The sequence below is a fragment of the Hippocampus comes genome, unplaced genomic scaffold, assembly GCF_001891065.2.
Source record: "Hippocampus comes isolate QL1 unplaced genomic scaffold, H_comes_QL1_v1.1 scaffold322, whole genome shotgun sequence".
NCBI lineage: Eukaryota > Metazoa > Chordata > Actinopteri > Syngnathiformes > Syngnathidae > Hippocampus > Hippocampus comes.
In genome coordinates, this window is record NW_017805137.1 from 50,127 (window position 1) to 62,515 (window position 12,389).

Consider the following 12,389-nt stretch of genomic DNA (forward strand, 5'->3'; position numbering starts at 1 on the left):
CAGGATGCCAGTCGAGCCCAAAGATCAGTCAAGGGAGCACCGAGCTACTTACGGGCTAGCAACAACATCTGCAGATGCATGTCTCGTTTAGCTGGATGGATGCTGTATCAGCTACAAAGCAGCAACCTTGAATGGCGCTAAAGATGCTTGTTTATTTGCAAGGCGTTTGGAAAAGAGCGCAAGCTGTGGAGTGTGCTTACTTTGTCAGTCAGCTTGGCCAGAAGCGAGACCACCTCATAATCGGTCAGAACTGCCAAATTGTACTTGTCTTTGGCGATTTTGGCAATGACGGCGCACATGCTTGCCAGCACGTCATCATTGGTTGACTTCAGCAAATCGATGACCAGCTCCATGGCGCCCATCAGGGTGCTCACCATTTCCCCTGCCTCCTAGGGACAAAAAGTGCTTATGTTAATTAAATAAGTAGTGAAGTAAAAGAAAATAGTACGTTTTGCTGCCCAAACTCCCCCCCCCTCCCCCAACCCTACATAAAAGCATCATTGAGCCTCTATCCCCTTTTGTTTGCTTTCATAGAAAATGCTTTCCTTCCATAGAGAGAACAATCAGCCTGAAATATTCTACAACTTCTTCAGCGCTCTCCCCAAGTTGCCACATGGAATTTACAGCTTAGGAGGTGACATTTATAGCCTTTTCCCCCAGAGAACTGTAGAATTGTGAGAGAGAAGCCTCACAATTCAAATTCACGGCCCTGGCAGGTACCGCAAGGGCTTTTACCCACTTATGGAGCAATGCTTTAGCAAACCAAGAGTCTGGTAGGGAGTCCTAAAAGAACCACAGCGGAAGAGCTGGCAGGGGCACGGGTTTCAACAGGGCTTGGCACATCGGGGCACTCTTTTAAAAATACAACTCACTAAATTGCAGAAGAACAGACCAGAAGTGGCCAGGTCTAAATCTAAAAAGTACACAGCCTCCTCTCTTATGGGAACGTTTTCTACACTATGTTGAGAGTGTGCCCGTGGGAATGTTTGCTCATCCTCTACATGTTGAGGAGGACTCGCAAGCTCCGTGCCAGTTCATTCCAAAGGTGAGGGCGGAGCTTTTCAAATTTTCCGCGCCAAACTCATCCAATCTCGCCTTTATTGAATCTTGCTTTGTGCACCGATACCAAATGGGCCTTGGCCACAATGATGCAACCGCTACGTGTATTTCTGATGACAATTTGTTCAGATCAGTGGGCCGCGCTGCCGTGTTTTTAAGCACGGCTTTAGCTTAAGTTGAATTCTGGCCAGGATGCAGTCTATGCGTCCTGTGATGCTCTGCCAGGGGATGAGCAATGTGCGCAGTGAAGGGTAGAAAAGTAGGGAGTGGGTAACAGAGTCCAAGGCCAGCAAGCTAACGCTTCCATACACACGCAGGAAGCTCTCTGTCAGGAATACTGATGACGGCTGGCCGGGAGTCCCGCCGACAGCGGAAGCTCTCTCAAGCGCCAGCTGCGATGTAACTGGCCCCCAATCTCTTTCATGGCAAGGAAGGACCCCCAGATGCTGTATAATGAGACTCTTAACCGAGGATCAAGTGAAATAGATAAGACTCTGTTGTGTGTTCTCAGGTTCCTCTCAAGAAACGCCCAGCATGAACATCACGAGCGCCCTGTGCCCAGTTGAAATATAATGCAACAACAACAACAACAAATACATGATCATGAATTCTCCTAAAAAAATAACAACAACTACATGCAGCCAAACATTGTCAAACTTGCTAATGCCTCCTTAGCGGGGCTTGTGATCCTGCTTATCCCTCCACATGGTTGTCATGCATCACTTTCACACTAATTTGGGGAATGGGCATTGGGGGGGCTTGTACATTTCTAAAAGAATCTTGCCTAGTTTAAAACCTATATAAAATTGGGCGTGTGAGCTCATCAACGATGAAAATAGTATTGCACTGTACACTTGGCGCGCGGATCTCAATAACAGGTAGCACTTTGAATCTGGATCTTCAGCAAAAGAATAAGAAGCCACGCCGCAGGATATTACTTGGGTCTTTTTTTTCTCGCCGCCTGCTTCCCACTTCAACAACTTTGGTGTGCCAAAGAAGCTGCTCTGCTTCTTATTAGGCCGCGGTTCATGTAAGCCCCGTCTGACACCGCCCTGCCCCTGCTAACGCGAACCTCCCAGCAGCAGGTAGCGGTCAGACAAGCATGGGGATATAGAAAGGCGCTTCTGCTATGTGAGTGGGTTTGAATGCTCACAGAACACTTCATTCTGGAAGTGCGTGGACCCAAGGCTGTCCTAAGGCTGTCTGAGGCTTTGAGTTGATCTGTACGCAGACAAAAAAAAAAAAAAGGAGATGAGAATGACGCGCAATAGAGTGCAGACCCAGGTCGAAGACAAAAGTGGAAAAGGTGAGCGCCGTATTATTAATATATATATTTTTTTCACAGCCATATGGGGTCAATACCCGGTTTTACAGAGGAGGAATTATAGACGTCGAATCTGGAATGGGTGGAGCTGTTTTAGCTTGACTGAGAAACTACATTTGCAAAAATGAAAAAAAAAAGAATGTGGTGTGCCACGTTTGTCCATTTGTTAGATGTACGATATTTTTAGGTTCATGGAGACTGACAAGACATTAAGCAGATGTGAATCTGCTCTTTGTATTCTAGGATGAAGAAAATGGTTCCATATTGAGTCAAAAAAAAAAAAAAAAGAGTACAAATTAAAATGTATTCAACATATTTTGTGGAATTCAAAGGTTTGGTGTAGTTCTTGCGTCACACTGCCAACAAACAAACATACTAACTGAAACGGATGAGATTCACTGTACCTTTGCATTCTCGATGCATGGACAAAGGGCCCATGCGGCACTGGACTGAACCTCTGGGTTGGGGTTTTTCAACAAGCTCCAGACCCAGCGGATTGCATCCAGCTCCTGAATGATCCTTGGTAAAAAAAAAAAAAATTAAAAAAAAAGACTCATGTAGAAAGTTAAGAAGAGAGAGTGGAATAAAAAAAAAGGCAAACAAGAATCATGTATAAAAATAAAATAAAAAAAATCAGATGGAGGGTGCCGTGCATTTCCTTTTTTTAACAGGTGTGCAGACTCATGCAATGAGTGAATGTAATGCTTATAAGAAATTATCCACATGCAGGGGTCCACCAACAGGCCATGACATTGCATCGAATTTAGAGCTAATTTATTTGACTCTCATGTAACACAAAGGCAAAAATTGCTCTCATTATGGTGCCGTGCAGTTGTACCACTGCTGCAAACTGAAACCAAAATCCTAATGTTGTTAAATGAATACCTCTGACCTGAGAAACCTGGTTTAAATATCGACTCAATTTCAAGTTGGGAAGACCAATTGCAGCGATGGTAAGTGATGTGTCCTTAAAACTGCCTGGCTAGCAGCAGCCTCCATAAAAATGGATGAATTTCAGCATCGGTATTCCACCACAACACATTCTCAGTCCTACTCACTTCCTTCCCAGGCGTAAAACTCACTCAGCTGCTGTGCTGATTCCAAATCCCCCACGCTCAGTTCACAGGTTAACGGACATCTGCGTGAAGTGCTTCATGCAATGATTTATATATAGACACTGAGACAATTTTTTAGTATGCATTATGTTGGCTTATTTTTTTAAGCACAGCCCCAAAAGTGTGCCCCCCCCCACCCCTCTCTAAATCAAATACTGTAGAGCCAGAGACAGGTCGCTTTGTATTTCATGACACTTGTGTGAAGTTGACTTAAGCATGAGCTGTATGTCATGTTGCGTCGCCAAGGTTCAGAAGGCAGTGAATTCACACCACAGTGCATCCGTTGTGTGGCGGAAATAACATGCGTGTTCCCCATGTGAGCTGGCACCAAACAGGGCCAACATTGAATGCTGTCGTAATGACTTAAACACTCGGTAATCACAGTATCTCCGTGACTGGCAATGAATGAGCACTCATCAGAGGCGTCCCCAGCACCATCTGTCTTCTGTTTGCACATAAATCAGTCTCAAATGATCATAACATCAGATTCCAGACTGCGGGGCCTCTTAAATCTGCACCAAAAACAAAAAAGGGAAGCTTCATATCATCCGCCAGAACAGCTTTGTCTCCCTGTGAAGCAGGTACGAAACAGATTAGCATAGAAGTTGCAGCTGACATTGATGGATGAGAGGAGGCGACCGCAGACCCTGGAGGTATCAAACAGTGTGTGTTCACTCTTGTAGCAACATAGGATTCATTGGACAAAATGTGACTGGAGTTTTTCACGGAAAAGCTTTCAAAAGGGCCAAAAAAAAAAAAAAAAAGACAATCTGGTTTTTATGAGATGTCATATTTGAGAAAAGTGAGATTTGTCTGCTATGGATTTTAAGATTTGATGGCATGTGACACAACATGCCACACACAATTCAATATTCACTTGTATTTGTTATGAAGTCAAACACCATTGAAAACACAAGGGAACAAGCTTGGGACAATTTGGACATGAGGAAATGGTAAAACGCATCTGATGTGAATTGGCCTGCAAACTACCATATATACACGTCTTAAAATAGAAAAAAAAAAAACTGCCGTCAAATTTTGCTAAGATATGAAAAGTAAATTATAAAAAGTAAGTGTACGGTCTGGTCTAAATATACATACTGCGAGAAAACACAGACATCATCATGCACCAACAATATTTAGTTGCCTTAATCTGACATGGTTCACTTCTTCTTTTTTGGAATGACTTGACTTTGGCTTTCGAGTAACAAGAGCCTAATGACGGATTTGACAATAATGCCAGCTTTGAACGATGTGGACTCGGCCTATTTTTACTTGTGTCCTAATTCGGTGGCTTCGGCCCTGTCAAATGCAATGACGCACCGATGGAAGGTTGACACTCTTCCCCTATATCGAGGGCGAGGTTTTAAACGAACACGGCGTAAATAGTCCAGCTGACTGCGGGTCGCCGTGCATTCCCAGCCGTGTCGTCTTGGAAATGGGAAGGCTTTGCATGTATTTGTCTTGACAATGGCCACAAAGCGACGGTAAAATGCCAGGAATTAAACAAGCCCATATTTAGAGCAGCAGGTAAAATAAGCAAAGCCTAAACAAAACTATTATTAAACCAGGGATGAAAGAGAAATCTATCTGCAAAACACAAATTAAAGCGCCATAGCTTTCTTTCAACATCAACATGTGACAAGTTAATGACACGGTGTTTCTATCCAGCATTTTCTTGTCATTCTCTTGTCATAGAAACTGAATGAGCAAGAGTAAAGTTTAAAGTTATTTCGGTGACGACATGAGTAAGCCGCTAAAATGATTCAAAGGGACACCCCACGTCGCGTTAACAATGGAGCCACATCAAATGGCCTCGCTATCGTAACGATGCCAATAGCGGGCTAAATACTGTCCTGCGGTATTCCGTCAATAAAATTCCATGAGGAAGACTTACGCCATGTTGTCCAGATCTGTGGCACAGGCCTCCACCACCCTGGTCACATTCACCAACAGTGGCTGGCAGGGAAGGACAAGAACACGCGATCAGTTCGTCCACTTTGCAAACGTAGTCGGCAATTTCGAAAAGGCTTCCGAAAGACGCGGTCGGACATGCCTCGTTTCTTCCGACGAGTAGGTGGACCAGTGGCTTGAGGCCGCCGCATTTGCGGATGGTGATCTTGTTTGCAGGCTTTTGCGCAAACTCCGCCAAGGCTCCCACCACATTAACCAGTACCTCCTCGGGCTGATTGGTCAGAAGGCCAATCAGGGTCTCCAGGACTTTATGCTCTTGAAACCTTTTCGAGGATAAAGTCAAGGACAATTCATTTTGGGGAACAATCACTTGACCTGTACAGCGTGGAAACACAGATGATCCCTTTTGATCCTGGAAAAAGAATTCTTTGCCATCAACAAGGTCATTGGCAAATCACAGTCAAGGTAACGCTTTCGGTACAGGGATACGTGGAATCCAAGACAATAACATGGTGACATTTGTTCCAAATACTCGAACAAAATTCCATTTCATCTGTCATGTACTCTCTAATGTTATAGTGACACAGGTAGCAAGGAAACCTTTTTTTTGTATGATTATGCCTTGTTTCCCCAGTGGGACCGAGTAGTAAACGACAGCACGCATTTAAGAGGGATATCATGTGGTCGAAGCAAGCCTCAACAAACCCCTGATGTACACTTAAGATTCACTATCTTTATTCACAGTTACGGTCGCTGGCATTCTGACGCTTCGGCTATTGTGCGGGGCCACCGTCATTTGGGTTTGGTCAAGGTCCATAAAAGCAGAGCCTATTCTTGCAAGAAAAAACATTGCTAATGAACAGAGAAGCTGCCAAAGCTAACTTGGGTGAAATTCAGCCAAGTGCGATGAACTCACTTTAGCATCATCTTGTAATTACAGATGTAACTTTTGACAGACAGGAGCTACATAAATGCTGAAGTCTGCTCGTTTTTGGGAAGTCGACACCAAGTGACTAAATTATGCAATGGGAAAAGAAAAAAAATGTCTTGTTCTCCACACTACTCGGGACAAAAATGACGTTTTGATTGTCAGGCTCCACCCAATCATTTGACTGCATAAATTACGGATCAATAGTGCAGAAAGCAAACTCCTATGTGATGTCGCATTATTCGAAGCCAACATCTTCAGTTTTGTAGCAATCTGCAGCATACCGTAATTTCAATCAATAATGAGCATGTCTTGTGAGTGTGATGTATCGAAACCTTAACAGTATGCAGGAAGACCAATACTGAAATCGATTCTCCCTTTGTAGATGCGCCACCCCTCCGTTGGGGTCAGATTTCCGCTACACATTACTGGCTCGGCTCAGCTCTTCTCAAAATAGTGCAATCGGATCAACCAATAAGTGCGGAGAAGTGGTTTAAATCAGCAACATGGTGTGAGTTTAGAACCTCATTAGCTGGTTGTGTCACGATGAAGGGGGCAGGTTTCTCCAAAATCAGTTTCACCCAATTCAGTTATTTTTTTTTGTTTATGTAACCCAATAGACAAACAAAATGAGCATCACCCTACCTTGTGTTTCGTGTGCATTTTTCGCGTGTCTGAGGTCTTTTTGCTTGCAGTAACATGGAATGAATTAGGTGGGCAATCAAAGTCCATTTGAGAACCAAATTGGACACCCAACGTTAGCGCTCTGGCGAAACTTGGCAGTCCTAATTTTCCAGCGGAGGATTTCTTCATACTTTTGTTCCCGCTTTAACACGTGTCCGTAACACCTCTGTGTACAGACTGACTGGGTCACACATTGATGCATTCATAAATCGGCATGAAATAAAGTTCCATTGTTTCCACACGTCACTTGCAGAGGCTCCCCCCCCCCCCAGCACTGAACTACATAAAATGTTGGCCCGCGTTGCCCACGATTTGGCAGGTTTGTTGAAAATCATAAGCTTACGGTAGACAATACTGTCTTAAAATAAACATTTTGATGAAACATTAATCAGGCAAAATGGCTAACACATGCTTCCTCTTGTCTTAAGTGGGAGTCCCCCAGACGAGTACACTGTCCAGACCGTGGAGAACATCAGTGAAAGAAAAAAAAAAAAATGCAATGACCAAGGTCTGTTTGCCTCGAGCATCCACTTAACGCCCCCCCACCCCCCAAAAAAGAAAGAAAATAAAATGATCTCCGCCTTTCATGTTTGCTGTTGCAAAATGATTTGACAGTAATGGCTTAGTCACCTCAGTCCACGAAGCTCTCGCCTGACCTCCACATTTTAAGTCGTTCAAATAAGGCAAAGAGGAAAAGAGAGAGAGAAAAAAAAAGGAATCCAAAAATATTTGCTTTGCGGCGTGCTGACTTCCTTGTGAAGATCTGACCACATGTGACCCTTCTTTCACACCCAACTTGCCACAAACGCTACAAAATGAGAGGTCGATTCATATTTGGGTCCCGTGGCACCATCATTACGATAACTTTTGCGACAGGCTGATTTACGGTGAGGGCAAGCAGACGCTTCAGTGTTTGTACATTTAAGAGTTACTCAATAAAATGTGTAAGCGATGTAGGGCACACACTGATTTATTGCTGTTGCTGCTATCAATAGTAGCTAAGTGCTATTTTTGAAAAGCAAGAACAGATGGCATCTGGCTTGTACTGGCACCGAGTGTTCAAAGCTGTCATATTATAATCAAGGCTCGTGCAGTTGACTTGTTTTATATGAATCCAAGTTGCGGTCGGAGGATTTATTGAGTGTTTTGTTTCATGATTGCGGAACAACAATCAATGACGATTATTGCAGTCTACGGCTTGATTCTCAACGCCATATTGAGGAAAGTCCGTGAAAATGGCATGAAACATGTTATGATGTTTCCTGCTTCCGTGAGGCAAGCCTTGCTCAAGTTGTGGCAGCGTACACTCAGCTACACGGTGGGGGGGAGACTTAAATTAGACTTTAAATGTAGGATATCATTCTGTCACATATGATATATGAAGTGCTGAAAGATGCATTTGAGAGCGACTCAGCCTTTTTTTTGTTTGTTTTTTTTTCTAAAAGCTATAAATTCCTCTCTGCCATTTGAACTATTCACTCAGGAGGAGGGAAAGGTACTTTCAGATAATCTCATCTCAAAAAGCATCAAATGTCCTCTTCGTATCCTGACAAGATTCGGTCTGTCAGCGACCGACTTTGATCCCATTTGATGAATATGGGTTGTCGACTGTATATTGTAAAAACCTCGACCAGCAAAAGCCCTGAAAGTTGTACAGTTTGAAAAGTGGACACAAATCTGCAGAGGGAAAATACTTAATACAACCAGGGAACAAAACAGCCGTGGACAAAAAAGCTGCACGGACCGCCATCTGGGTGGCTCCGTACAATATGTCCGAAGTCAAAAATAAAATGTCAGCTATTAACAAGGCAAAGAGTTTTTATAAATCCTCAAAGCGGCTCGCGTGTAATTTTTCAAAAATTGCATTTTGTCCGATTTATTTCACTGCAGACGACTTATGTTCGCGTCAGGGTGCTAAAGACCACAGAACTGAATTTTATGCAATGACATCATCCAGACACAATAGTAAAGACATCATCATGCTAGTGGAAACAGTGATACGGCTCACGCCCCCCCCCCCCTTTATAAAACTTCAGCACCATGAGATGATGACAATAACGCATGTGCGGACGCATGTGTGCACTCGTGGGGAGAAATTAAGGTGACACGGTGTCTCAAGCTTACACATCGAGGTTCTCCGGGCTGAGGGAACACTTCCAGATGGCTCCGGTGGCGGCGGCCATGAGCTTTTTGTTGTCCGTCTTGCCCAGAAGTGAAACCAGGGCCTGCAGACCTTTGTTCTCATTCACTAAGGTGCGCGTCCGCTTGTTTTCTGCACACTGCAATGAAAAACAAAAGGCACATAGGCTTCGTATCGAAATGGGCAACGGTGGGGTTGGGTGAATTTCTGTTGTAAGGTTGTGATGCTTATGAGAGCTAAAAGGGTGAGTCATTGTTTTAAATGTGTACATAATTGATCAATAACACGTAACAGAGTTTCATGAAATCACGATCGCTCTTTTGGAGTCACAAAGGATGTAGGGAGTGCGGGCTCTGGTCCGAAATGAGGGTGAGAATGGCTATCTGTCCACTACCTTGAAGATGACGTTGGCGCAATGTATCCGTAGCTCATCGTTGTCATTGCTGAGGTTCTGGACCAAATCTTTGATCATGCCCTCCGTTTGAATCGCATCTTTGCAACTTTCCTGTCAGAACAACATTCATGGACAACAAAACAATCCTCACGTTGTTGTGAAGAAGGTTTCAGTTTGACGAAAAAAATGGCGGTCACCTCGTCGGCACAGTTCTGCAGAATGCCCACCACCGGGATGAGCATGTTCATCTGCGGGGACTTGAGCAGGCGTCCCAGTAGAGGGACGCCGCCGGCTTTATGGATGGCCTCTTTGTTTTTGGGACTCCTGCTACAGCTCCAGAGCGCTAAAACCCCAAAGCGGGCCACCTCGACATCCTTCTCCTGCTTTGCATCCACATTTGCTAAATCGGGGGCGCAGTCCAGCAGCTTCGCCTGATCAAAGACAAAATAGAAGAGTGAGACACACAGATGGAGCAAATAGATCCATTAAACAGGCTGATGATCACAGCTGAGCGCGAACGACTCATATTGCTTTCGTGGAACAGTGGAAGGCTGCCCAGAGGGATTCTGATGTTCATGAGCATCATTCCGTTTCAATCCATTGTCCCTAATGAGACGGAGCAGGCAAGGCTATCGCCGTCTGGTTCAAAGGTGGTCTTGTACCACGGCGTGAAATTAATCGACCCCCTTTGAGTGACTCACACATGAGAAGATCTGATTTGGAGTCTGGGGAAAATATACAACAGTGTAGAGGCTTTAATCACAGGGCGCTCTGTCAACAAACATGAATGCAGGTCAAAGGATGTGAAGGGGGGGCGGTGGGGGGGTATTCTATGTGATTGGCTTCAGCACTCAATCTGGTGTTTGTAAAAGACTGGGAGCCCAAAGGACAGGTAAGCCACTATATGAGGATTAGGAATGCGCAAACAGGCTATAGATGGCTCCCTCATTTGATGGTTTCTTCCTTTTTTTTTTCCCCACAAAAAAACAAACCAAAAAAAAAAAACACCAAGGCGGTGACAAAAGGTTTGGGTTTCGTGCTCCTGTATGTATGCAACTCAGACACGCATGCATCGGAAATTCCTTTTGACTTTGTGTTCAATACAATGGCGTTCAATGATCGATATGCTTTTGTTTGACAAGTACTTACGAGTTTACTAATCCCGTTGTACTTTCGAACAGTTCTCCTTGCCCTGCGGAAGCTGGTTAGATTAGCGATGGTCTCGGCAGCTAAGGCCTTCACGTCTTTGTTTCGCGAGTCCAGGACATTCACGATGCTTCGTAAGCCTCCGTTGTCAACGATGGCCCGGCGGGTTTGGGCATTGTGGCTGATGTCTCGGAGGATTTGCAGAGATCCAAGCTACTCAAATCACACACACCAAAAAAATGTTTTAGGGAAAAAATAAAAGCAATTGAAGAAGTACTGACATTTGTAAAAGCTATACTAGAGGATAATTGTTTAGCCATGACTTTAATGAAGGTAAGGCACCGGACCAAGCTCTTTCGTGTCACTTGTATACGCAATCCAAATTGGCAGCACAATATTGGGCCCCGAGCTTGTCCGCAGGCCATCCAAAGTCTTGACAAAAGGACTCACTTGAAGATTAACTTCGTCCAAATGGAGAATGTTAGTGAGGACTTTGAGGCCACCTGAATCCTGCATGGCCAAATGATACGTCTCGTGCGTCAGGTCATAGTCCATCAAGGCATACAGAGTCAGCAAAGTGGCTGTCTGGTCGCCTGCCTGGAATTATAATTCCAATTATAAATTGGAGGATGACAAGATGTCTTGCACAATGTCACTTATCAGCCTTTAAATACAGTCTCAGAAGGGTGCAGACCCAGAATTTGGACACATAAACTGAAAAACAAAAAGAAAATATGAGCAACAAATAACATTTGGAGGAAAAAAAAACAAAACAAACCTGAGTTGGTAGTCCTGCCTTTTGAGAAATCCTCACCTTTCCTCTCTAGTATCCCTCATAACAACCCCAACTAGGATGTTTTAATGCCACGGCCTGTTCGCTATTTAGTTTTGTGGCGGGAGCTGATGGAAATAAATTATTTGCTCACACAGGGGCTGCGCTCCGGCTCGAGTGCCAAGACCAGAAGCCATTAGGTACTGCTCCAAGAAAGAAAGAACACTATTAGCACTCAAACCTCCCAAACTAATGTGGATCTGGCATTGCAAATGACAAATATGTTTTGACAGTTTGCTAAACACTCTCATTTATTTTAAACCTGTACCCAAGCGAACAGCCACGTTTGAACTGAAACGTTCAGCAAAACGCGGGCGAGGAGGGGAGCGGGAGCCTTTTTTTTTCTCTGCCGTGATTATAGATTGAAATGAAACAATCCCCAATTTAAAATAGAACACGTGCGGTTGTAGCCTGTAGAAGAGAGTGTTAACGTTAACTATTTGTCTCTCTGCAGACTTTAAGCTTGACTTTTCATACATGTATATATTCTCCTCGCACTGCATGGCTCCATAATATCTTAGTTGAGGATGGATAGTGAGTGTCATATGTCATTTCATGCGGATGGTGAAACCATAATTCATAAAAAAGAAAGAAAAGGAAAAAAAGGTTGTTTTTTTTTGTGGGATTAAGTCAGTTTATGTCCTTTCACAACTCACAAGTCCTTCATTGTAGTTGTACACTTGGCGCATCATTTGTAATGATCACTTGTTCAAATAAAACAGACTGTGTACATGCAACGCGTCAAGCAGGTTTGCGAGCGCAAGACTAACATGTACGGAGAAAGAAAAATGAAAAACATGTGGATCCCTACATAAGCATAATGAATTAGAAGTTGATTTTATAAAGCATGAAC

The 12,389-nt window shown here is 43.9% G+C and overlaps 1 protein-coding gene across 3 annotated transcripts in view; it reads right to left on the reverse strand.

The window, feature by feature from the left end:
• The window catches only part of odad2 (outer dynein arm docking complex subunit 2), a 29,023-nt gene that overhangs the window by 5,198 nt on the left and 11,436 nt on the right, over window positions 1-12,389 (reverse strand). For 2 of the 3 annotated variants that reach the window (XM_019866889.1, XM_019866888.1), the window contains exons 11-19: window positions 11,155-11,301; window positions 10,708-10,917; window positions 9,756-9,989; window positions 9,559-9,669; window positions 9,149-9,303; window positions 5,555-5,735; window positions 5,396-5,457; window positions 2,788-2,902; window positions 201-389 (exon numbers count right to left, since the gene is read on the reverse strand). In XM_019866889.1, coding sequence (XP_019722448.1) covers window positions 201-389; window positions 2,788-2,902; window positions 5,396-5,457; window positions 5,555-5,735; window positions 9,149-9,303; window positions 9,559-9,669; window positions 9,756-9,989; window positions 10,708-10,917; window positions 11,155-11,301 — 1,404 coding nt within the window. Of the gene's footprint in view, window positions 1-200; window positions 390-2,203; window positions 2,281-2,787; window positions 2,903-5,395; window positions 5,458-5,554; window positions 5,736-9,148; window positions 9,304-9,558; window positions 9,670-9,755; window positions 9,990-10,707; window positions 10,918-11,154; window positions 11,302-12,389 lie in introns of those variants that run through there. The other variant, XM_019866890.1, reaches the window with a different exon arrangement.